General features: G+C 41.6%; 1 protein-coding gene across 1 annotated transcript in view; it reads left to right on the top strand.

The window, feature by feature from the left end:
* The window catches only part of LOC112209182 (matrix-remodeling-associated protein 5-like), a 31,529-nt gene extending 4,282 nt beyond the window's left edge, over nucleotides 1–27,247 (top strand). The window contains 7 exon segments of the mRNA XM_054677205.2: nucleotides 6,688–7,629; nucleotides 7,632–8,414; nucleotides 8,417–9,295; nucleotides 9,298–11,613; nucleotides 17,466–18,480; nucleotides 24,145–24,686; nucleotides 24,689–27,247. Coding sequence (XP_054533180.1) covers nucleotides 6,688–7,629; nucleotides 7,632–8,414; nucleotides 8,417–9,295; nucleotides 9,298–11,613; nucleotides 17,466–18,480; nucleotides 24,145–24,686; nucleotides 24,689–26,052 — 7,841 coding nt within the window. The 3' untranslated portion in view covers nucleotides 26,053–27,247.
* The last annotated feature ends 250 nt before the right edge of the window (nucleotides 27,248–27,497 follow it).

Here is a 27,497-nt window from a genome sequence, read left to right as displayed (position 1 = left end):
CCTATGTATGTATGTATTATCTATCTATGATAGTAGTTATCAACAATGGATGAGTTTGCCCCTGGAGAACATTTGGCAACATCTGGAGACCTTTTTGGTGACCACAACTACGGAATGAGAACATAGCACACTCTTGAAGTAAAATGTGCTGAGGAACATCCAGCTGTTTCTGACCCGTTTCGGAGACTGAGCCTCAGAACCCTACCTTCTCTGTCTGAAGATCTGCCTCCCGTGGGCTCTGTTCAGATTATTTACTCCCAGGGCTCTGTTCCATTGGTTGGTTGGCTAGTCTCCTCTGAATGTGCATCGTGGATCTCCATCGTGGTCTTGATCCCTATTCGCCCCTTAGATGCTTACAAAATTCTCAACCATCGCATGGTAAATACAGCTTTGAATTCTTTCCCCAACACCTGTCTCTCTCAGCCTTTGCCATCCAGCAAATGATAGCATCCCCCCACATGGAGAATCCTCCCCTCCAAGTTTGTCCTCATTCCCACTCCCACCACTCAGCAATTTCTGCTGGCTCTTCCTCTAAGTACATTTGGAAATGTTCTGTATGCTTTCATATTTACTGCCTGGTTGTGAATCCAGCATCCCTCAATTTCTCTGCAGGATTCACCTCATTTCTGCCTCCCTCTCTTGCCCAGCTCTGACACGTTCTCCAGGTAGTGGCCAACATTGCTGTTTTAACACATACTTCAATTCATGTCACTCCCTTCCTTAAACCCTCCAATCACTCCCTTTTGCACTTGGTGTAAATAAAACATAGTCCTTCCCATGTCTTCTCAGCTCTTAGGTAACCTGGTTGCAGACAATCTCACCTACTCACCTGATACCATTATTTCCCCTGCTTGCTGTATCTAGAGAAATCTCAGCATCCAAGAAATGGAAAATGATTTTTTTTTAAGATGGAGTCTCACTTTGTTGCCAGGCTGGAGTGCAGTGCTGCTATCTTGGCTCACTGCAAGCTCCAACTCCTGGGTTCAAGCAATTCTTCTGCCTTGGTCTCCCAAGGTAACTCCTTACCTCAAGTGATCCACCCACCTTGGCCTCGCAAAGTGCTGAGATTACAGGCATGAGCCACCTACACGCAGCCTGGAAAAGGATTTTGGCGCTGACATCAATTCCCTTTTGTGTGTTCACCATTCCAGACAGATTTGTTCTAAAATCCTAAATAATAATAAACACAACACATCTGCCCAAAGATTACCTAGGATTAGAGCAGGATTTCCTCACCTCAGCATAACTGACATTGGGTCACTATTATCATTTTGGATAGGATCATTCTTTGTTTTATGTTGCTGTCATGTGCATTGTAAAATGTTGAGCAACTTCCCTGACCTTCACCCATTAGATGCCAGTAGCACCTGCTTCCATATTTGTGATCACCAAAAATCTCTACACATGATGACAAATGTTCCCTAGAAACAAACTTTTCTCTGGTTGAGAACTGCTGCCACAGATAGACAATAGACAGACAAACAGGGAGACAGAGAGACAGACAGAGAGACAGACAGATGATAGAATGATTGATAGATAGAATGATAAAGATAGATGATAGATAGGTTGATAGATAATAGGATATTAGATGATAGATAAGATAGATGATAGACTGATACTGGATAGGATGATAAACTGATAGGTGATAGAGATAGATAAAAGGTAGGTATGTTGATAGGTAGGTGATTGGATGATAGATAGAATAGATATACATATGTAGAAAGGTGATAGGTAGATGACAGATAGATGTGATGGATGGATAGATAATAGAAGATAGATAGATAGGATACATAGATATTAGATACATAGATGCCATAGATATTAGATGCATAGATGGATGGAAAAATAGATAGATAGATACATAGATAGATAGATAGATAGATAGATAGATAGATAGATAGATAGATAGATGTGGTGGATGAATAGATATAAGATAGATAGATAACGGAAACATGATAATAAGCAGATGATAGAATGATAGCTGATAGATGATAGAGATAGACGAAAGGTAGGTATATTGGTAGGTACATGATAGGATGATAGATAGATGCAATAGATATAGGTACATAGATAGATGATAGATAGATGGATAGATAGATACCCAGATACAGAGCTGGATGCAATGGATAGATAGGTAATAGATGGTAGATAGATAGTAGATAGATAGATAGATAGATAGATAGATAGATAGATAGATAGATACATGTGATGGATGATAGATATATGATTGATAGAAAGATGGATGTGATGGATGGATAATAGATGATAGATAAATAGATGTAATGGATGAATAGATATATGATTGATATATAGATGATAGATAATAGATGCTTGACAGATGATAGGATGATGAGAGATAGGATTATAGATAGATTGATAGATGATAGGTAGGTAGGTAGTTAGGTAGATAGATACAGACAGAGAGACAGGTAGACAAATTTGCACATGCTAAGGTAAGGTTACCAAATTTCTGCAATCTTGATGTTTAGGACTGAATCAATCTGGGTTGTAGGGGCCATCGTGTGCATTACAGGATGTTGAGCATCATCTCTATAGAGAACAAATCAATGGCCATGCTATAAAGCAGGCAAGCTTGGTGAGTCTAAGGAATAGAAAGATGGCCAATAACTCTGAACTTTATGGCAAACAGCAAAATACCAGAGAGGTAACTAATTGTCCACCATGGAATATTCTTCTAAAATGATGAGGCCCTGCCCAAGTGGACCAATAATGAATCTCTGGAAATAAGATGAGGCATCTTGGAACAGAGAGTTAAGAAACCAAATGAATAGTAAGTCAACCAATAATGGAGTGAAACACTGAAGCTGCACCCAAAACCAAGTTCCTAATCAGGATCAACAAAACAAACAGTGAGCTTTTGTATAAAGCAATGAAAATCTCTGGGTGTCTTCCTCCATTGGGAATGCCTTTCCCCAAGAGACCTGTACATGGTCACACCCCTTTGCTTCTGAAGCCCTGCTTCAAATCTCACCTCCCCAGAGAGCTCTGCCACAGGCATTGACCCACCAAACCCCTCTACTCTCCTTCCTGTCCTTTAATTATTTCCTTATGAAATTCACGATTACCTGAAATGATCTTTTTCATTATTTTTACCCTTCTAGTCATCCTTCTTGCTAACAGAGCTGAGCCCTTTCCTATTTGGTTGACCCACTCAGAATAGTAACTTGCAGACCCACAAAGCTCAAATTATAGCTGTGACTGCATTGCAAGATGAATCCATGCACATAGAATCTGTAGCAGACATCGTTTCATATTGAGGGCATTTCAAACAGCACCTCCCTTATTTTTCCTTTCATTTCTCCATCTCTAAAAGCATTAGAGCTTGTTTTCAGAGCCAGCTACATCCTGAAGGCACATATAAAGCTGACCTGCACAATGCTTTTGCAATTTTTTAAAGTAAAATTCAAATGGCATGGCATTCATTATTGTAGACGCTAAAATTCAGTGCCATTTAGTACATTCATACTATTGTGTATACATCATCTCTATCTTGTTCCAAACATTTTTAACACCCAAAAAGGAGATCTCATATCTGTTAAGCAGTCACGCTCTACTCCCTCTCCTCCTCCAGCCTTTGGGGACTACCACTTTCTTTCCTGTATCTATGAATTTGACTATTGTGAACATTTCATATATATGGAATCATACAATATACATTTAATATACATGGAGTCATACAATAGATCAGCAGTCCCCAGCCTTTTTGGCACCAGGGACCAATTTCATGGAAGACAATTTTTCCACAGACAGGGTTGGGGAGGGGGTGGTTTTGGGATGACTCAAATGCATTACATTGTTGTGCACTTTATTTCTTTTATCATTGCATTGTAATATATAATGAAATAAATCTACAACTCACCATAGTGTAGAATCAGTGGGACCCCTGAGTTTATTTTCCTTCAACTAGACAGTTCCATCTGAGGGTGACAGGAGACAGTGACAGATCATCAGGCATTAGATTCTCATAAGGAGTGCACAACCTAGATCCCTTGCATACACAGTTCAGAATAGGGTTTGTGCTTCTATGAGAATCTAATGCTGTCACTGATCTGACAGGAGGTGGAGCTCAGACAGTAATGCCAGAAATGGGGAGTGGCCGTAAATACAGATGGGGTATGGAACTCAGGGAATGTATTTGGACTAGAGAAGCACATATGGTAGTCATCACTGGCAGGTGGGTGGTAATTGGAACCACGCATGTGGGAGAGGCCATTGACTCTGAAGCCAACCAGGAAGGAAAGGGGCTTAGGACCAAGTCAAGGAGGACCCAGTCAGCAAAGATTCAGGCAGAGGAGGAGGAGGAAGCAGTGACTGAGACCAAGTTATGGCTGGAAAGGTGGAGAAAATTCCAGAGGATTTCATATCCAGGAGACCAAGAGGATAATGTGAACTCAAAAGCAAACACTACATGAAGTGTTTACTATAAATACAGAGAGAGTTATAAATATAGATATAGTTACCTAGATACATACATATTGATTATATATACATTGTATATTATAAATTTATAAATATAGAGTTATAAATATATAGTTACCTAGATATCTACACATTGATTATATATAAATTGTTATGAATTTATAAATAGAGTTATAAATACATAGTTACCCAGATACATACAAATTGATTATATATACATTATATATTAAAAATTTATACATATAAATATAGATATAGTTACCTAGATACATACATATTGATTATATATAAATTATATATTATAAATTTATAAATATAGTTATAAATATAGATATAGTTACCTAGATACATACATATTGATTATATATTTGAAAATTTATAAATATATTTATAAATATATAGTTCCTAGATAGACACATATTGATTATATATAAATTACATACTATAAATTTATAAATATAGTTATAAATATAGATATAGTTACCTAGATACATACATATTGATTATATACAAATCATATATTATGAATTTATATAGAGTTATATAGTTACCTAGATACATACATACTGATTATATATAAATTATATATTATAAACTTATAGTTATAAATATAGATATAGTTACCTAGATACATACATATTGACTATATATAAATTATATATTATAAATTTATAGAGTTATAAATATAGATATAGTTACCTAGATACATACATATTGATTATATATAAATTATATATTATAACTTTATAGAGAGAGTTATAAATATAGATATATTTACCTAGAAATATACATATTGATTATATATAAATTAAATATTATAAATATAGTTATAAATAGTTCCTAGATAGATACATATTGATTATATATAAATTATATATTATAAATTTATAAATACATAGTTATATATAGTTACCTAGATACATACATATCAATTATATATTTATATATAAATATATAAATTATATATTTTAAATTTAGAATTTAAATTTATCATTTAAATTTATAAATGATTTATAATATAAATATATTGATTTATATATAATATATTTATAATATAAGGATATTGATTATATATTACTTATAAATACGTTTATCTATAAATTTATATATTGTTATATCACAATTTTAAAAAGTAAATATGATGTGATACATGCCAAAGATTCTTCCTTTTACCTGAAAATGCTTTCACGGGTTTATATATTTATATCCATATATATTTATATATATTTATATATATTTAGATATGAATATACATTGATTATATGTCTATATATCTACATATATTTATTGATATATCAATATATGTTTATATATCATGATAGATATATATCTATATAATATATTATATTATATATTATATATAAAATATAATATAAAATATAATATATATAATATAATATAATATAAAATATAATAAATAGTTACATATCTATCATGATATATAAACATACTGATATATCAATAGATATATATCTTATTTATTATATATTATACAGATATATATCTTTATAATATATATTTAATCTATATATAGATATATAATATCTATATTTATATATTATATATTATATATAATGTATAGAATTATATATATTCTATATATTCTATAGATATATAATAGATCTCTATATTATATCTATATATTATATATAGATATATAGATATATAGATCTATATATCTATATATTATATAGGTATATATAATGTAAATATATATCTATTAAGATAGATACATATTTGTATATATTGAGATAGATATATATAAAGATTTTTTATATATATAGGTATATATATCAAGATGAAAAACAACAAAAAATAGATATGATGTGATACATGCAAAGATTCATCCTTTTACCTAGAAATGCTTCCCCAGTTTGTAGTTATTTATACAGATTCTTCTAAACTTTCACAGAAGGTACATTGTATAATGTATATGAGTGAAGCTGTTTTCTTTAACTTAGAAATGTTTTTTAAATACCTGTTAGTAAGTATTTTAAGATATTTTTAAGTAAAAATTATTATTAATGGTTAAGCAGTTATAAAGCATCCATTAGTTACCACACAGTGTACTAAAACTGTGGTTTAACATGAAGCCTTAAAGGCAACTCATGTATAGGATTCCTTGTTTATGGGATTACAGCTGGGTGATAAAGACGCAAACATAGGCTTTATCCTCTGGCCATGTACAAGGCGTGCCATTCTTTGGCTCCTTACCCTATTGAGTGTCTATTTGCTTATTTGTTTTAGGAATTCTGAAGTGTAAAAAGGACAAAGCTTATGAAGGCGGTCAGTTGTGTGCAATGTGCTTCAGTCCAAAGAAGTTGTACAAACATGAGATTCACAAGCTGAAGGACCTGACTTGTCTGAAGCCTTCCATAGAGTCTCCTCTGAGACAGAACAGGAGCAGGAGTATTGAGGAGGAGCAAGAACAGGAAGAGGATGGTGACAGCCAGCTCATCCTGGAGAAAATCCAACTTCCCCAGTGGAGCATCTCTTTGAATATGACTGATGAGCACGGGAACATGGTGAACTTGGTGTGTGACATCAAGAAACCAATGGATGTGTACAAAATTCACTTGAACCAAACAGATCCTCCAGATATTGACATAAATGCAATGGTTGCCTTGGACTTTGAGTGTCCAATGACCCAGGAAAACTATGAAAATCTATGGAAATTGATAGCATACTACAGTGAAGTTCCCATGAAGCTACATAGAGAGCTCATGCTCAGCAAACACCCCAGAGTCAGCTACCAGTACAGGCAGGATGCTGATGAAGAAGCTCTTTACTACACAGGTGTGAGAGCCCAGATTCTTGCAGAACCAGAATGGGTCATGCAGCCATCCATAGATATCCAGCTGAACCGACCTCAGAGTACGGCCAAGAAGGTGCTACTTTCCTACTACAACCAGTATTCTCAAACAATAGCCACGAAAGATACAAGGCAGGCTCGGGGCAGAAGCTGGGTAATGATTGAGCCTAGTAGAGCTGTGCAAAAAGATCAGACTGTCCTGGAAGGGGGTCCATGCCAGTTGAGCTGCAATGTGAAAGCTTCTGAGAGTCCATCTATCTTCTGGGTGCTTCCAGATGGCTCCATCCTGAAAGTGCCTGTGGATGACCCAGACAGCAAGTTCTCCATTCTCAGCAGTGGCTGGCTGAGGATCAAGTCCATGGAGCCATCTGACTCGGGCTTGCTCAAGTGAGGGATGAAATGGACCGCATGGTATATAGGGTACTTGTGCAGTCTCCCTCCACTCAGCCAGCTGAGAAAGACACAGTGACAATTGGCAAGAACCCAGGGGAGCCAGTGATGTTGCCTTGCAATGCTTTAGCTATACCCGAAGCCCACCTTAGCTGGATTCTTCCAAACAGAAGGATAATTAATGATTTGGCTAACACATCACATGTATACATGCTGCCAAATGGAACTCTTTCCATCCCAAAGATCCAAGTCAGTGATAGCGGTTACTACAGATGTGTGGCTGTCAACCAGCATGGGGCAGACCATATCACGGTGGGAATCACAGTGACCAAGAAAGGTTCTGGCTCGCCATCCAAAAGAGGCAGATGCCCAGGTCCAAAGGCTCTTTCCAGAGTGAGAGAAGACATCGTGGAGGTTGAAGGGGTCTCAGGCACGGGAGATGAAGAGAACACTTCAAGGAGACTTCTACATCCAAAGCACCAAGAGGTGTTCCTCAAAACAAAGGATGATGCCATCAATGGAGATAAGAAAGCCAAGAAAGGGAGAAGAAAGCCGAAACTCTGGAAGCATTCAGAAAAAGAACCAGAGACCAGTGTTGCAGAAGGTCTCAGAGTGTTTGAATCAAGACGAAGGATAAACATGGCAAACAAACAGATTAATCCGGAGCACTGGGCTGATATTTTAGCCAAAGTCCTTGGGAAAAATCTCCCTATAGGCACAGAAGTATCCCCAATTATTAAAACCACAAGTTCTCCATTCTTGAGCCTAGCAGTCAACCACCTTTGCCTGCTGTTTCTCCCCCCTTGGCATCTCCAATACAGACAGCAACAAGTGCTGAAGAATCCTCAGCAGATGTACCTCTACTCAGCGAAGGAAAGCACATTTTGAGTACCATTTCCTCAGCCAGCATGGGACTAGAACACCACAACAATGGAGTTATTCTTGTTGAACCTGAAGTAACAAGCACACCTCTGGAAGAAGTTGTTGATGAGTATTCCAAGAAGACTGAGGAGATAACTTCCACTGAAGGCGACCTGAAGGGGACTGCAGCCTCTACACTTATATCTGAGCCTTATGAACCATCTCCTACTCTGCACACCTTAGACACAGTCTATGAAGAGCCCACCCATGAAGAGACGGAAACAGAGGGTTGGTCTGCAGCAGATGTTGGATCCTCACCAGATCCCACACCCAGTGAGTATGAGCTTCCATTGGTTGTTGTCTCCTTGGCTGAGTCTGAGCCTGTGCAATACTTTGACCCAGATTTGGAGACTAATTCACAACCACATGAGGATAACATAAAAGAATACAGTTTTGCACACCTTACTCCAACCACCACCATCTGGGTTAATGACTCTAGTACATCACTGTCATTTGAGGATTCTACTGTAGGGGAACAAGGTGTCCCAGGCAAATCACATCTACAAGGACCGACAGAGAACATCCAGCTTGTGAAAAGTAGTTTAAGCACTCAAGACACCTTACTGATTAAAAAGGGTATGAAAGAGATGTCTCAGACACTACAGGGAGGAAATATGCTAGAGGGAGACCCTACACACTCCAGAAGTTCTGAGAATGAGGGCCAAGAGAGCAAATCCATCACTTTACCTGACTCCACACTGGGTATAATGAGCAGTACGTCTCCAGTTAAGAAGTCACCCTGCTACACAAAGACACCACAACAGAAACAACTCCAAGGCAAAAAGTGGCTTCATCATCCACCATGAGCACTCACCCTTCTCGAAGGAGACCCAATGGGAGAAAATTACACCCTCACAAATTCCACCACCGGCACAAGCAAACCCCACCCACAACTTTTGCCCCATTAGAGACTTTTTCTACTCAACCAACTCAAGCAACTGACATTAAGATTTCAAATCAAATGGAGAGTTCCCTGGTTCCTACGTCTTGGGAGATTAACACAGTTAATACCCCCAAACAGCTGGAAATGGAGAATAATGTGGAGCTCATATCAAAGGGAACTCCACGGAGAAAACACGGGAAGAGGCCAAACAAACATTGATATACCCCTTCTACAGTGAGCTCAAGAGCATCTGCATCCAAGCCCAGCCCTTCTCCAGAAAATAAACATAGAAACATTGTTACTCCCAGTTCAGAAACTACACTTTTGCCTAGAAATGTTTCTCTGAAAACTGAGGGCGTTTATGATTCCTTAGGTTACACGACAACCACCAGAAAAATACATTCATCTTACCATAAAGTCCAAGACACACTTCCAGTCATGTATAAACCCACATCAGATAGAAAAGAAATTCAGGATGATGTTGCCACAAATGTTGACAAACATAAAAGTGACATTTTAGTCCCTGGTGAGTCAATTACTAACGTCACACCAACTTCTTGCTCCTTGGTCTCCACTATGGGAGAATTTAAGGAAGAATCCTCTCCTGTGGGCTTTCCAGAAATTCCAACCTGGAATCCCTCAAGGACAGCTCAGCCTGGGAGGCTACAGACAGACATACATGTTACCACTTCTGGGGAAACCCCTACAGACCCTCCCCTTGTTAACGAGCTTGAGGATGTGGATTTTACTTCTGAGTTTTTGTCCTCTGTGACAGTCTCCACACCATTTCACCAGGAAGAAGCTGGTTTTTCCACAATTCTCTCAAGCATAAAAGTGGAGATGGCTTCAAGTCAGGTAGAAACTACCACCCTTGGTCAAGATCATCATGAAACCACTGTGGCTATTCTCCACTCTGAAACTAGACCACAGAATCACATCCCTACTGCTGCCCGCATGAAGGAGCCAACATCCTTTTCCCCTCCTATGATTCTCCTGACTTTGGGACAAACCACCACCACTAAGCCAGAACTTCTCAGTCCAAGAACATCTCAAATATGTAAAGATTCCAAGGAAAATGTTTTCTTGAATTACATGGGGAATCCAGAAACAGAAGCAACCCCAGTGAACAATGAAGGAACACAGTGTATATCAGGGCCAAATGAATTATCAACACCATCTTCTGACCAGGATGCATTTAACTTGTCTACAAAGCTAGAATTGGAAAAGCAAGTATTTGATAGTAGGAGTCTAACACGTGGCCCAGATAGCCACCACCAGGATGGAAGAGTTCATACTTCTCATCAACTAACCAGAATCCCTGCCAAACCCATCCTACCAACAGGAACAGTGAGGCTGCCTGAAATGTCCACACAAAGCACTTCCAGATCCTTTGTAACTTTCCAGCCACCTCATCACAGGACCAACAAACCAGAAATAACTACATATCCTTCTAGGGCTTTGCCAGAGAGCAAACAGTTTACAACTCCAAGAGTAGCAAGTACAACTCCTCTCCTATCACACATGTCCAAACCCAGCATTTCTAGTAAGTTTGCTGACCTAAGAACTGACCAATCCAATGGCTCCTACAAAGTGTTTGGAAATAGCAACATCCCTGAGGCAAGAAACTCAGTTGGGAAGCCTCTCAGTCCAAGAATTTCTCATTATTCCAATGGAAGACTCCCTTTCTTTACCAACAGGACTCTTTCTTTTCCACAGTTGGGAATCACCCGGAGACCCCAGATACCCTCTTCTCCTGTCCCAGTAATGAGAGAGAGAAAAGTTAATCCAGGTTCCCACAATAGGATATATTCCCATAGCACCTTCCATCTGGACTTTGGCCCTCCGGCACCTCCGTTGTTGCACACTCCGCAGACCACGAGATCACCCTCAACTAACTTACAGAATATCCCTATGGTCTCTTCCACCCAGAGTTCTGTCTCCTTTATAACATCTTCTGTCCAGTCCTCAGGAAGCATCCACCAAAGCGGCTCAAAGTTCTTTGCAGGAGGACCGCCTGCATCCAAATTCTGGCCTCTTGGGGAAAAGCCCCAAATCCTCACCAAGTCCCCACAGACTGTGTCTGTCACTGCTGAAACGGACGCTGTGTTCCCGTGTGAGGCAATAGGAAAACCAAAGCCTTTCGTTACTTGGACAAAAGTTTCCACACGTAAGATTTTTAAGCATCTACTCTTTTTTGGGTCAATTTTTATTTTATTGGCTAGCAATATTACAATACATTAAAACAGCATGAGGTACAAAACATAAACACGTTAGGAGAAATATTTACAACAAATTTGGGGAATTTTTTTTTGCTTGAAGAAGTGTTTATTTTTATAATTTCAGCTTTTATTTTAGATGCAGGAGGGAACATGTGCAGGTTTCTCACATGGGTATATTGTATGATGCTGAGGTTTGGGTCACAAATGATCCCATTACCCAGGTAGTGAGCATAGCATCCAATAGGTGGATTTTTCAGCCCTTGCTACCCCTCCCTGTCTCCTCTAGTAGCCCCAAGTATCCATTTTTCCTATCTTTATGTCCATGTGTACCCAATCTACACTTCAACCAGAGTGTAGGAGAAAGTTACTGGAGTCTTACTTTAGGCACAACCAGAAACTCAGAAAATAAGGAATTGGTAGGATGAGAGGAGTCATCTGAAATCTTAAATCTAAGCATGTTTCTTTGCAGGGACAGGAAGTGAGGAACTAGAATGGATGTGAGATTTTAATGGAGCCATGGAAACATCTAATAAGTCCTTTCGATGGAGAATAACCCAGGTTTGAAATATTCCATAAGAGAGACTCTCACTTTTTTCAGTTGGCTCCAATACAAATGCCTTCAACCACCATCTGAGGGCAGAGTGGATATGAGACGTGGTCTGTAAATCCCCCTTGCCCTTTTACCAGCTTGCAAAGGTAAACCCAGCTTGGTCAGAGATCTGGTTATAGTCTTCTAAGTGCTAATCAGGTGCTTCTTTGACTTGAACCTAGACCCAGGGTTGTGTTAATCAGCTTGGGCTGCCATGACAAAGTACCACTAACTGGGCAGTTTAAGTAACAGATAGTTATTTTCTCACAATTGCAGATTTTGGAAGTCCAAGATCAAGGTGTTGGCAAGATTAGTTCCTTCTGAGGCCTCTCTCCTTGGCGTGTAGTTGCCGTCTTCTTCCTATGTCATACATGGTCCAACTTCTGTTTGTCTGGGTTCTAATCTCTTCTTATAAAGATACCAGTTTTATCAGATTAGAGACCATCCTATTGACCTCATTTAACCTTAGTCACCTTGGTGAAGATCCTATCTCCAGTCATATTCTGAGTTCCTGGGGGTTAGGACTTTAATATATAAATTTGGGGGGACACATTTCAGCCCATAAAAATGGTTTATACTTGGAATCCTGAGACAGACATTCAAAGAGCAGCTGGCTTCCTAAATTGACCATCTGCTTTCTCTGAATGACAGAACAGTTTCTAGGTTACAGAAGAAAATAAAACCAGAGAATCACAACCTGGACAAAAGAGCATCTTTTTCTCCTTTCTCTTTCCTTCTCTCTCAACACAAATGTATCTTCACCCCTGGATTCTGATCAGAGGATTGTGTGTATGTGTGTCTATGAGTGTTTTGCCTTCATTTCGATAATGCAAAATGATTTATGCTGCTAGCACTTAGCTGTACTTTCTTTGTACTGCTTTATCTCCCAAATGTTGGAGGTATTCCAGAGGTTCACAGAGACTCTGAGCCTAGGGCAATTGTTTACTTCTTTGATAAGCTTAGCACTTGAAGTCATAGGTTTTCATAATTTCATAATGAATTTTGCTGGAAGTGGAAAATGAGGGACACCATGGGTTATTTATTCCAAAAGGGTTATGTCCTTGAAGGAACCCATTCTCCTTCTGGGAATCCCATTTATATAAATCCTTAGGTTCCTTCACACCCTATGCCATTTCAGAGCATCTTTGAACTTTGCCCCTGCACCAGACATTCATGCACATTTTTCTTCTACATTTCCTGGAATCAGCTCTCAATGCTGGCTGCTCATTTGTTAGCTAGCTCTTGTTTTTAGACAAAAGCTATTTCTCTCAATGGATGGCCAAATGAGATTTGCTCACATCCAAAAGTGTTGTAATTGCATGTTGTGGAACTACATGGCAGGGATTTATCATGCCTTTGTTTTCAGATAAACTAATCTCTTTTATTGAGGCATCAGAGAGAAATGGAAGGCACTTTAAAATTGCCCCAGGAGGTGTAAGAATAATTGGCAGGAGGTTTCAGTGGTCCTTCCCTTGCATCCCAAACCAAATGAAAGACAGGCACTCTTGTACCTCTGCATCATAAAATGCCTCAGTGGGGAGGTGGGACTCCATAAGTGATGGTCAGCAGGTTGGTGTCCATGACCATGCCCATGGTCACCTGTCATTCGGGAGGGCTCAGCCACAAAGCTAGGTGGGATCTTAGCTGCATTGCCTGAAAAGTAGGGAGATTATATCAGCACTAAGCAATACCTACTCTCTAAGACCTGGTGGGCTGGGCAGACTCAACGGGCTGCTGATCCTCGTTTTGGAGGGGACAGCTGTGGTCTTGGCTGCTTCTGTAAACACACCAGAGTAGTGACCTTTTTTCAATGTCTGTTCTGTGTTGGAATAATCCACCCACTATGAAATTATTTTCATAGTGAGAGCAAGTAATTTTGCAGGTGTGTGACCACCAGACGCTTTGTCAGAGTATGAGTTCCCCTTGAGGATGGAAATGATGACGAGCTTGCAGGATTTGAAAGTTTCATCCAAAGAATGAGCTCCCATATTAGAGAAAGTTATTAGTAAAACAGTTGGAGGCACTGGTCAGAATGAAGTGAATGGCACACAGGACAAGTCCAGACCCAGGAAGGTCCAGTAACATGGGAGAAGAACGGAAGGAGTTCTAAAATTCAGGGCTCCCTTGGGCTCCCCTGTTTAAAAATGTAGGTTTTATTATTATATTTCATTGTTAACAAAAGTCCATGAGATCTGTGGAGGATAAAGGGGGAGCTGTATTTTCCATTTAAAAAAAAAAAAAAGAAAACCGTTTCCAGATTAGGTGGACATAGCCTTCAGTGCAAGTAAAAAGTGCTCTCTGAAGAACAAAGGAAGTAGAGACAGTTCCTGCACTGGTTCCCAATCAAGTCTATTTACACAAATTAGGAATTCAAATATGTTTAGTTCTGACTGGTCCAAATAGTTGAGCCCTGATTGGGTGATTTCCAAGCCCCAAACTGGAAGTCTCTGGCAAGTTGTTTGTCAAGAGATACTGCTCTGAGAACAAACAGCATTTGACAGCTGTTCTCTCCTCCTGCCATGGTTGCTTGGTTCTGTTTTGTAAATTTGCGGATCTCTATCAGTCACAGGGGGTCCATGTTATGAGAGCTTGAGGTCTCATTTACAGTTTCATTGCATGCCTGTATGGTTAGGCCAAGTGATCAGCAGATGACTGCCATTAAAAAGATAGTTTGTTACTCAGTTACCAGGACAGAGTACAACACATCATGCAGGGCCACAGAGGGAAGCACCAGGTTTGGTTAGGAAGCAGAGAGATAGGAAGAAAGTGTGGGCAAGCACCTTTTTTTGTAGTTTCTATGGGAAGAAACAGGCGAGGCTTAGAATTGAGTATTTTGAAAAATGTCAGCAGGCTCTGGAGCACATGGGGCTGTCCCTAGTTGTATGTTACCTGACCCTGGGATAGTTAAGGCTAGAGGATAGTGACTTGGAATGAGACAGCCCAATAAAGGAGGTGGTTAGGGTGTGGTCTCTGGATTGATTGGTTTGCATATGCAAGCTGCACTCACAGGTGTGTAGTTTGCTATCTCTAGTGATTATCTAGCTTTGGGAGGGGTAGTTTTCCCGGGGTCAGCAAAACCCCAGATGACAGAGCATCAGAAACACACAATTAATACAGAGCCTGATGATTGCAGAGTCTTAGGAGGTCAAACAGAGTGTGAAATATAGAGAGTATAGAGAGTGGAGAGAAATAAGGACCTATGTCCCATAACTCCACCCACTGGCTAGAGTGGTGAGAGGTCAGATGTCACTGAGAAGCCTGAATTCATGCTCAACTCAAGTGGGGAATGACCCCATCATGACCCCGTCCCCATCAGTCTAACCAATCTACCTTATTTTCTTTTCTGTTTTCTTTTCTTTTTTTACTTCTCTCTCTCTTTCCTTTTATTATTATTATTATTATTAAATAGAGTTTCACTCTGTTGCCCAGGCATGAGTGCAGTGACATGATCATGGTTCACTGCAGCCTCTATGTCCCAGGCTCAAGGGATCCTCCCACCTCAGCTTCCCAAATAACTGGGACCAAAGGCACATGCCACCGCACCCAGCTATTTTTTTTTTTGGTAGAAACAGAGTTTAGATATGTGGCCTAGGATGGTCTAGAACTCCTGGGCTCAAGCATCCTCCTGCCTTGGCCTGCTAAGGTGCTGGGAGTAATTTACCTTTCTTGTGGACTCAAGGGCCTCTCTGGGCAGGGGTGGCTGGCCACTGCAAGCCTGGGATGACCATGCAACCAGCTAGCCCAAGGAGTTCAGGAGAATAGCATAAGCATGAATAAATAAGGGAGAGGCTGTGTCTGTAGTAATTGAGCTTGTGGAATCTTAGCTCACCTTGGAAGTGGCTAGGACTTATGCCTGCTTCCAGAATTCTCTATAAAACCCACATTTGCCCTCTTTTGCTTGAGGATGGCCTTGTTTCTGGGACTAGTATAAAAATGAAAAAGAAAAACAAAACGTTATTTTTCTCTATCCTTTTTTTAAAGAGCATATTTATTTCATATGTGTGTGATGACAAAAAATCTACTCTCAACAATTTTCAAATATAAACTAAATTGTTATTAACTATAGTTGCCATGAGTATAACATCACTTAAGCATATTCCTCCTAACTGAACTTTACATTCTTTAATTAACAGCTTCCCCTTTCTCCTACCCCCAGTCCCTGGTAACCCCCATTCCACTATCTGTTTCTTCTTCTATGAGTTCAACTTTCTTCCATTGCACATATAAGTGAGATCATGCAGTATGTGTCTTTCTGTGCCTGGTTTATTTCACTTAACCTAATATCCTCCAGGTTCATTTATGTTGTGGCAAATGACAGAATTTCCTTTAAAAAAAAGACATAATAGTATTTCATTGTGCATATATACTGCATTTTCTTTATCCATTCATTTATTGATGGACACTTAGCTGAATTCTGAATCTTGGCTATTGTGAATAGCACTGTGATAAACACGGGAGTGCAGATGTCTCATAAACAAACTGACATCATTTCCTTTGGATAAATACCCAGTAGTGGGATTGCTAGACCATAGGCAGCTCTATTGTTAGTTTTATGAGGAATCTCCATACTGTTTTCCACAGTGGTTGTACCAATTTACATTCTCACCAACAGTGTACGAGGGTGCCCATTTCTCCACATCTTCACCAGTGTCTGTTGTTTTTGGTCTTTTTGACAATAGCCATTCCAGCAGGCATGAGGTGATAGCTCAGTTTTACATTTCTTTAATGGTTAGGACAAAAACAATCTGGGTGTGATGGCTCACATCTGTAATCCCAGCCCTCTGGGTAGCCAAGACAGAGAATCAATTGAGGCCAGACGTTCAAGAGCAGCCCGGGCAAAACAGTAAGACCATGTCTCTACAAAAAAAAAAATAATAATAAAAAAAGAAAAAAAATGTTTTTAATTATCCAGGACTGGCGGCCTGCACCTGTAGTCCCAGCTCCTTAGAAGGCTGAGTCCAGGAGGTTGAGACTGCAGTGGGCTATGATTGTACCTCTGCACCCCCGCCTGGGAGACAGAGCAAAACCCTATCTCTAACAAATAAAATAAACATGAAAAAACTTTTAAAAACACTAAAACATTCTACCTTCTACATTTGCTTTTGCTGTCTGGGTGATAAAGTGGAGACTTAGATTAACTAATATTGCTCATTTGAGCATTATCAAAAGGGCACAGTTTATGCCAAAGCCTACTATGTTAATTTTCTCCAGGAGCTCTTATGACTCCAAACACCAGGATACAACGGTTTGAGGTTCTCAAGAACGGTACCTTAGTGATAAGGAAGGTTCAAGTGCAAGATCGAGGCCAGTATATGTGCACCGCCAGCAACCTGTACGGCCTGGACAGAATGGTGGTCTTGCTCTGGGTCACCGTGCAGCAACCTCAAATCCTAGCCTCCCACTACCAGGACGTCACCGTCTACCTGGGAGACACCATTGCAATGGAGTGTCTGGCGAAAGGGACCCCAGCCCCCCAAATTTCCTGCATCTTCCGCGACAGGAGGGTGTGGCAAACTGTGTCCTCCGTGGAGGGCCGTATCACCCTGCACCAAAACCGGACCCTTTCCATCAAGGAGGCGTCCTTCTCAGACAGAGGCATCTATAAGTGCGTGGCCAGCAACGCAACCCGGGCGGACAGCGTGTCCATCCGCCTACACGTGGCGGCACTGCCCCCCATTATCCACCAGGAGAAGCTGGAGAACATCTCGCTGCCCCCGGGGCTCAGCATTCACATTCACTGCACTGCCAAGGCTGCGCCCCTGCCCAGCGTGCGCTGGGTGCTCGGGGACGGTACCCAGATCCGCCCCTCGCAGTTCCTCCACGGGAACTTGTTTGTTTTCCCCAACGGGACGCTCTACATCCGCAACCTCGCGCCCAAGGACAGCGGGCGCTATGAGTGCGTGGCCGCCAACCTGATCGGCTCCGCGTGCAGGACCGTGCAGCGCGCAGCAGCCAACGTGCAGCGCGCAGCAGCCAACGTGCAGCGCGCAGCAGCCAACGTGCAGCGCGCAGCAGCCAACGTGCAGCGCGCAGCAGCCAACGTGCAGCGCGCAGCAGCCAACGTGCAGCGCGCAGCAGCCAACGTGCGCATCACGGGCACCTCCTCGCGGAGGACGGACGTCAGGTACGGAGGGACCCTCAAGCTGGACTGCAGCGCCTCGGGGGATCCCTGGCCGCGCATCCTCTGGAGGCTGCCGTCCAAGAGGACGATCGACGCGCTTTTCAGGTAGGCAGCTCCGCGTGGCTTCCTGTAAATCCCTGGGCTGGTGGCCCCAACGAATATAACCTTGCAGGATGAATATGCACACACATTGCTCCCTGCGTGCGATAAAATTAAATGAAATTAATTAGCAGGACACGGTGGCTCACGCCTATAATCCCAGCACTTTGGGGCCAAGGCGGGCGGATCACTTGAGGTCCGGAGTTCGAGACCAGCTTGGCTAACATGGTGAAACCCTGTCTCAACAAACATACAAAAATTTGCCGGACGTGGTGGCGAGTGTCTGCAGTCCCAGCTCCTCAGGAGGCTGAGGCAAGATAATTGCTTGAACCCAGAAGGTGGCAGTTGCAGTGAGCCAAGATCACGCCACTGCATGCCAGCCTGGACGACAGACTGACACTCTATCTAAAAATAATAATAATAAGTTAATTAATTAAGTTGAGACAGGGTGTTGCTCTGTCACCAAGGCTGCAGTGCAGTGGTGCGATCATAGCTCGCTGCAGCCTCAAACTCCTGGGCTGAAGCGATCCCCTGAGTAGCTGGGATTACAGGTGTGCACCATGAGGCATGACTCTTCTTCTTCTTCTTCTTCTTCCTCTTCTCCTTCTCCTCCTCCTCCTTCTTCTTCTTCTTCTTCTTCTTCTTCTTCTTTCTTCTTCTTTCTTCCTCCTTCTTCTTCTTCCTCTTCTTCCTCTCCTTCTTCTTCTTGTTCTTCCTTTCTTCTTCCTCTTCCTCTTCTTCTTCTTTCTTTCTTCTTCTTCTTTCTTCGTCCTCTTTTTTCTTCTTTCTTCTTTTTCTTCCTTCTTCTCTTCTTCTTTCTTCTTCTCCTTCTCCTCTTCTTCTTCTTTTCTTTTCTTCTTCTCTCTTCCTATTCTTCTTCTTCTTTCTTCCTCTTCCTCCTCTTCCTTTTCTTCTTCTTTCTTCAATTTATGTAGAGATGGGATCTGCTATGTTGCCAAGTATGATCTTGAACACTTAACCTCAAGCAGTCCTCCTGCCCTGACCTACCAAAGTGCTGAGATGACAGGCTTGAGCCACCGTGCCTGACCCTGTGTGTGATTTTTATGCAATGACATTTTGTATCTCTAAACTTGGATCTACAACGAATGCTTAACTTCTTCTTAACAAATACTTAACTTCCTCCTCTCTTGTCCCATTCAAAAAAAAAAAAAAACAGGAAAAAGATAAATAAATCAAGAAACTGTTGTTTTAATGATTATATGTTTAACTATAATGTTAGGGCAAACAATTCAGCTTGCTTCTATTTCCATTGTAGATTTCAACAATATACATAGATGTGTTAGGCTTTATTTTAATATGGCATTATTGGTACAATCAAAGTGTACACATTGTTTTAAAAGCATCATTACCACACCAACATAGTGCACTTGAAATGATACAAATGTACTTGGGCTATGAAGAAAGCCAAGCCACCTTCTAATCAAGTACCATCAGTTCCCAGATATACAGGTTTATGGCAGTGCTTTTCAACCAAGGGTGATTTTGCCCCAGGACAACCCTTGGCAACATCCGAAGACACCTTTGATTATCACAAATGGGGCGGTGGGTGCTTCTGGTATCTGGTGGGTGGACCCCAGGGACAGTGCTCAACACCTTGCAGTGCACAGGATGGCCCATCACAGATAGTCATCTATCCTACCTTCAATGTCCATAGTGCCGAGGTCAAGTTACTCTGTCTTAGCAGGAAAGATTCTATCTATCTATCTATCTATCTATCTATCTATCTATCTATCTATCTATCTATCTATCTAATCTATAATCTATCCATCCTTCTACCTATTTCATCTATCATCTATCTATCTATCTATCTATCTATCTATCTATCTATCAATCATCTGTCTGTCTATCCATCCATTATCTATGGCAGTCATTTGCAACCAGGCATCAGGTGTTCCTTAGTCCCTAGGGGACACTTGGTGATGTATGGAGACATTTTTGGTCATCATGACTCTGGGGTGGAGGGTGTGCTTCTGGTAGCTGGTTGCTGCAGTCCTGGGATCCTGCTCAACATCCTACAGTGCACAAGACACCCCACCACATATTAGCATTCATCTTGCCTTAAGTGTTAATACTGCTGAAGTCAAGTAACCCTGTCTTAGCATGTAAGATTTTGTCTGTCCATTTAGCTATCTATTTACCCATTCATTCATTCCTGTATACCTAACCTATCATCCATCCTTATCTCTTGTGTATCTATTCATTCAATCATACACCCATATCTGTCTGTCTGTCTGTCTGTCTGTCTGTCTATCTATCTATCTATCTATCTATCTATCTATCTATCTATCTATCTGCCTATCTGCCTGCCTACCTACCCGTCTATGGCAATTGCTTGCAACCAGGGAGATTTTATTTCCAGGAGATATTTGGCTATGTCTGACAACATTTTTTTTGGTTGTCACAAATGGGATGAATGTTACTGGTGGGTGGAGCCCAGAGATGCTGCTCAACACCCTACAGTGCACAAGACAGACCCACCACAAAGAATCCTCCATACAGCCTTAAATGTCCCTAGTACTGAAGCCAAGAAACCCTATCTTAGTATGAAAATGTTGGTCTATCTGTCTATATACCTGCTTATCTATCCATCCATTTCTATCTACCTAACCTATCCATCCATCCATTCTTATGTCTTATGTATCCATCTATTCATCCATCCACCCATCTCTCCATCCATTTATCCATCCATCCATCCGTATGTATGTATGTATGTATGTATGTATCTATCTATCTATCTATCTATCTATCTATCTATCTAGTCTATCTACTGATCTAGCTAGCTAGCTAGCTATGGTAGTTGTTTGCAACCAAGGAGATTTTACTCCCAGGAGACATTTGGCTGTGTCTGGAAACATTTTTTGGTTGTCACAGATGGGATGGATACTGCTGGCATCTCGTGGGTGGAGTCCAGGGACACTGCTCAACACCCTACAGTTCATAGGTTGGCCCCATCACAGAGAATCATCTAGGCTCAAATGTCGCTAGTGCCAAGGTTGAGAAACCCTGAGCTAGATTCAAAAAAGGGCTAATATCTCTTTAATAAGTGTGTCAAAAAATAGAGGACACTGACAGTAGAGGAAAGGTAAAATGGAGTCCAACTCAATTCACACTGCTATGGTGGAGAATCCCTGGATTGTGCTGTCTTCAGCATTCAGCAGCTCAAGCAGGAAAGCCTCTCACTATGGTGAGAGCAAAATCCGTGTCCAAGGGTTTCTTCTGCACAGTTGTATCTGCCCTTCTAGGACTCTTTGCAGTTCAGGAAAAGGGCTGAGATGCCTTTCCCCTGCCTGTATTTTATACTTTAGATGGCTTGGTGGTGCTCTGAAGAGCTTGCACAATCAGTCCAGAAGAATCATGTACCAAATATACCCAGGAAGGCCTTCCAGCTTAGCAGATGTGCTGCCACTAAGAAAACTGTTTTCCATTGAATTTGGCATGGCGGAGGCAGTTTTGAATGGATAACAGTAGAAGAATGCAGTTCCACTAGGATTTTTGAGTCATTCTATTAATATCTCCATATAAATCCTAAATAAATTATAAACTGTTATTTATGTTACTTTATTCTTTGTAAATTCTGACTATATTCTTAGTAAAGTGTAATTGAACAAACCATGTGCATTTTGTCAGAGCAGGCTCTTCCCTGCCTACATGTTGGGATTACTTAAAAATAAAAATATCAGGCCTTGTGTGATGCCTGACACCTGTAACCCCAGCACTTTGGGAGGCCAATGTGGGTGGATTGCTTGAGGTCAGGAGTTCAAGACCAGACTGACCAACATGGTGAAACCCTGTCTCTACTCAAAATACAAAAATTAGCAGGGCATAGTGCACATGCCTGTAGTCCCAGCTACTTGGAAGCCTGAGGCAGAAGAATTGCTTGAACCCAGAAGGTAGAGGTTTCAGTGAGCCAAGATCAGGCCACTGCACTGCAGCCTGGGTGACAAAGTGAGACTCCATCTCAAAAAACAAAAAGAAAAACAAGTATCAGAGCTTTGTTTCTTGAAGTCAAATCCCTCACAATGCATAGACATCTGTGGCTTTCAGATTTGCTCAGTTGATTTATTCTGATGACAACTGGATTGGGGTCACTGTTACGGAAGCCATAGAACGTTTACATACACATGCTACCATAATCATTTTTGGATTCAAACTCCAAGACACATTAAAATGTGCTTGCCTGCCCCACAGCTATTAAATTCCTTACTGAGTTACATTGACTTCATTCTCACTCATAACCCACAAAACAGTATATTTTGTCATTGTTAATTGTTGCTTTTATTACAATGATTAGGTTGAATGTAAGCACAAGCAGGCTCATTTTTGTTAAGATCTATGACATCGTCTTAGACATGTCATTAGAAAAATGGAATGTTGCCAGATGTGGTGGCACATGCTTGTATTCCCAGCACTTTGGGAGATGAGCAGAAGGATCACTTAAGTCCAGGAGTTCAAAACCAGCCCAGACAACATAGCAAAATCCTGTCTCTACAAAAAAAACAAAAACAAAAAAGCAAAATAAATAAATAAATAAATAAATAAACAAACAAAAAAACACCTCCAGCCACGCATAGGCATATTGGTATATGGTTATAGTCCAAACTACTCAGGAGGCTGAGATAATAGGGTCCCTTGAGTCCAGGAGATCAAGACTACAGTTAGCTATGATTGCACCACTGCACTCCACCCTGGATGACAAAGCAAGATCCCAATTCTTCAGAAAAAAAAGAAAGTGTGGTATTTAGGAAATATTAAGGCTCCCATTACAATGTATGTGTCATGGAGGATTCAACAGGGACAATTTTAAAAGTGAGAACTTTCTCAATCTTTTCACTGGATTATCCAACATACTAGTTCTGAATAACTAAAGAATACTTCAGTATTTATGAAACTGTTACATATATAATGAAGATTTTCCTATCATCCTTTCTAGGTTGCCTCTGTTAAACCGTTTTGTAATTATTAACTCAGCAGTGCTTAGACTTCATAGGGAAGAATGGTACACCAGCCTTGGGGTCTTAGCTAGTGAGTGTTATTCAGCTTTAATTACAAATTCTAGAAAACCCATTACACCAATATTGCCAACTTCTGAAGAGCCCAATTTTAGCCTTGGAACTCTGGGCATAACCATAATTACATGACCTTAGAGTTGCTTTTTCTGACTCTTGCCCAAAACTGGGATACAACAGCTTTAAAAAAAAAAAATTGCCAAAAGTAGAAACAGTGTCTAAAGCATTTTCTCCAGGAAGAAATTAACATCTTTATTAGGCTGACTCAGATTCATCACCATCTCCATGACTGCAGCATTTTATCTGATTTTGTTTTTACATTGACCTCTGCAATGACTACCATGCAAATACTTGATCCAGACACACTTGCAGGAATAGGACTGACATCTTTGACTACATTTCATGTCCTTGAACCCATGGTCAGGCCAACCTAACATCAGATTTAACAGGGAGTTGTTATTTGCAGTCAATCACTTTCCACAATCTTCTCCAGGCTGTAAAAGCCATTGGGCATTTTGCAATAGCAGCCTCGTGGGCTGATGCATCACAGAAATATCTATTTTTTGTGTTATTCCAGTGACATAACACCATGGTAGAGTATTTGGGAAACTGACATCTTACTCCTTTTTCTTTTTTTCTGTAGTTTTGATAGCAGAATCAAGGTGTTTGCCAATGGGACCCTGGTGGTGAAATCAGTGATGGACAAAGATGCCGGAGATTACCTGTGCGTAGCTCGAAATAAGGTTGGTGATGACTACGTGGCGCTCAAGGTGGATGTGGTGATGAAACCGGCCAAGATTGAACACAAGGAGGAGAACGACGACAAAGTCTTGTACGGGGGTGACCTGAAAGTGGACTGTGTGGCCACCGGGCTTCCTAATCCCGAGATCTCCTGGAGCCTCCCAGACGGGAGTCTGGTGAACTCCTTCATGCAGTCGGATGACAGCGGTGGACGCACCAAGCGCTATGTCGTCTTCAACAATGGGACACTCTACTTTAACGAAGTGGGGATGAGGGAGGAAGGAGACTACACCTGCTTTGCTGAAAATCAGGTCGGGAAGGACGAGATGAGAGTCAGAGTCAAGGTGGTGACAGCGCCCGCCACCATCCGGAACAAGACTTACTTGGCGGTTCAGGTGCCCTATGGAGATGTGGTCACTGTAACCTGTGAGGCCAAAGGAGAACCATGCCCAAGGTGACTTGGTTGTCCCCAGCCAACAGGGTGATCCCCACCTCCTCTGAGAAGTATCAGATATACCAAGATGGCACTCTCCTTATTCAGAAAGCCCAGCGTTCTGACAGCGGCAACTACACCTGCTTGGTCAGGAACAGCGCGGGAGAGGATAGGAAGACGGTGTGGATTCACGTCAACCTCCAGCCACCCAAGATCAACGGTAACCCCAACCCCATCACCACTGTGCGGGAGATAGCAGCCGGGGGCAGTCGGAAACTGATTGACTGCAAAGCTGAAGGCATCCCCACCCCGAGGGTGTTATGGGCTTTTCCCGAGGGTGTGGTTCTGCCAGCTCCATACTATGGAAACCGGATCACTGTCCATGGCAACGGTTCCCTGGACATCAGGAGTTTGAGGAAGAGTGACTCCGTCCAGCTGGTATGCATGGCACGCAACGAGGGAGGGGCGGCCAGGTTGATCGTGCAGCTCACTGTCCTGGAGCCCATGGAGAAACCCATCTTCCACGACCCGATCAGCGAGAAGATCACGGCCATGGCGGGCCACACCATCAGCCTCAACTGCTCTGCCGCGGGGACCCCGACACCCAGCCTGGTGTGGGTCCTTCCCAATGGCACCGATCTGCAGAGTGGACAGCAGCTGCAGCGCTTCTACCACAAGGCTGACGGCATGCTACACATTAGCGGTCTCTCCTCGGTGGACGCTGGGGCCTACCGCTGCGTGGCCCGCAATGCCGCTGGCCACACGGAGAGGCTGGTCTCCCTGAAGGTGGGACTGAAGCCAGAAGCAAACAAGCAGTATCATAACCTGGTCAGCATCATCAATGGTGAGACCCTGAAGCTCCCCTGCACCCCTCCCGGGGCTGGGCAGGGACGTTTCTCCTGGACGCTCCCCAATGGCATGCATCTGGAGGGCCCCCAAACCCTGGGACGCGTTTCTCTTCTGGACAATGGCACCCTCACGGTTCGTGAGGCCTCGGTGTTTGACAGGGGTACCTATGTATGCAGGATGGAGACGGAGTACGGCCCTTCGGTCACCAGCATCCCCGTGATTGTGATCGCCTATCCTCCCCGGATCACCAGCGAGCCCACCCCGGTCATCTACACCCGGCCCGGGAACACCGTGAAACTGAACTGCATGGCTATGGGGATTCCCAAAGCTGACATCACGTGGGAGTTACCGGATAAGTCGCATCTGAAGGCAGGGGTTCAGGCTTGTCTGTATGGAAACAGATTTCTTCACCCCCAGGGATCACTGACCGTCCAGCATGCCACACAGAGAGATGCCGGCTTCTACAAGTGCATGGCAAAAAACATTCTCGGCAGTGACTCCAAAACAACTTACATCCACCTCTTCTGAAATGTGGATTCCAGGATGATTGCTCAGGAACTGACAACAAAGCGGGGTTTGTAAGGGAAGCCAGGCTGGGGAATCGGAGCTCTTAAATAATGTGTCACAGTGCATGGTGGCCCCCTGTGGGTTTCAAGTTGAGGTTGATCTTGATCTACAATTGTTGGGAAAAGGAAGCAATACAGACATGAGTAAAAGGGCTCAGCCTCACTGAGAACTTTCTTTTGTGTTTACATCATGCCAGGGGCTTCATTCAGGGTGTCTGTGCTCTGACTGTAATTTTTATTTTTTTGCAAATGTCATTCAACTGCCTGCATAAGTGTCCGTAGGATATCTGAGGAAAGTTCACCAAAAATAAGCCATAGACATGAACAACACCTCACTACCCCATTGAAGATGCATCACCTAGTTAACCTGCTGCAGTTTTTACATGATAGACTTTGTTCCAGATTGACAAGTCATTTTTCAGTTATTTCCTCTGTCACTTCAAAATTCCAGCTTGCCCAATAAGGATTTAGAACTAGAGTGATTGTTATATATATAAATTATATATATATAAATTTATATAATTTGTATATATAAAATTTATAAATAATATATATATTTTAATTCAGAGTTACATACATACAGCTACCATTTTATATGAAAAAAACATTTCTTCCTGGAACCCACTTTTTATGTAATTTTTTAATATAAATATTTTTCCTTTCAAAACAGATGATGAGACTAGAAGGAGAAATACTTTCTGTCTCATTAAAATTAATAAATGATTGGTCTTTACAAGACTTGGATACATTACAGCAGACATGGAAATAGAATTTTAAACAATTCCTCTCCAACCTCCTTCAAATTCAGTCACTACTGTTATGTTACTTTCTCCAGCAACCCTGCACTGGCGAAGGCTGTGATATTAGATTTCCTTGTATGCAAAGTTTTTGTTGAAAGCTGTGCTCAGCGGAGGTGAGAGGAGAGGAGGAGAAAACTGCATCATATCTTTCCAGAATTGAATCTAGAGTCTTCCCTGGAAAGCCCAGAAACTTCTCTGCAGTATCTGACTTGTCCATCTGGTCTAAGGTGGCTGCTGCTTCCGCAACCATGAGTTAGTCTGTGCCCATGAATAATACAAGATCTGTTATTTCCATGACTGCTTTACTGTAATTTTAGGGTCAATATACTGTACATTTGATAATAAAATATGTTCTCCCAAAAACCTGGCAGTGATGACAATGCTATTTTCTTTTCTTTTTTTTTTTTAATTATACTTTAAGTTCTAGGGTACATGTGCACATTGTGCAGGTTAGTTACATATGTATACATGTGCCATGCTGGTGCGCTGCACCCACTAACTCATCATCTAGCATTAGGTATATCTCGCAATGCTATCCCTCACCCCTCCCCGCACCCCACAACAGTCCCCAGAGTGTGATATTCCCCTTCCTGTGTCCATGTGATCT

Source organism: Pan troglodytes, chromosome Y (genome assembly GCF_028858775.2).
Source record: "Pan troglodytes isolate AG18354 chromosome Y, NHGRI_mPanTro3-v2.0_pri, whole genome shotgun sequence".
NCBI classification, from domain to species: Eukaryota; Metazoa; Chordata; class Mammalia; order Primates; family Hominidae; genus Pan; species Pan troglodytes.
Note: the sequence above shows the minus strand (reverse complement) of the source record. Positions and strands in the feature narration are given on the sequence as shown.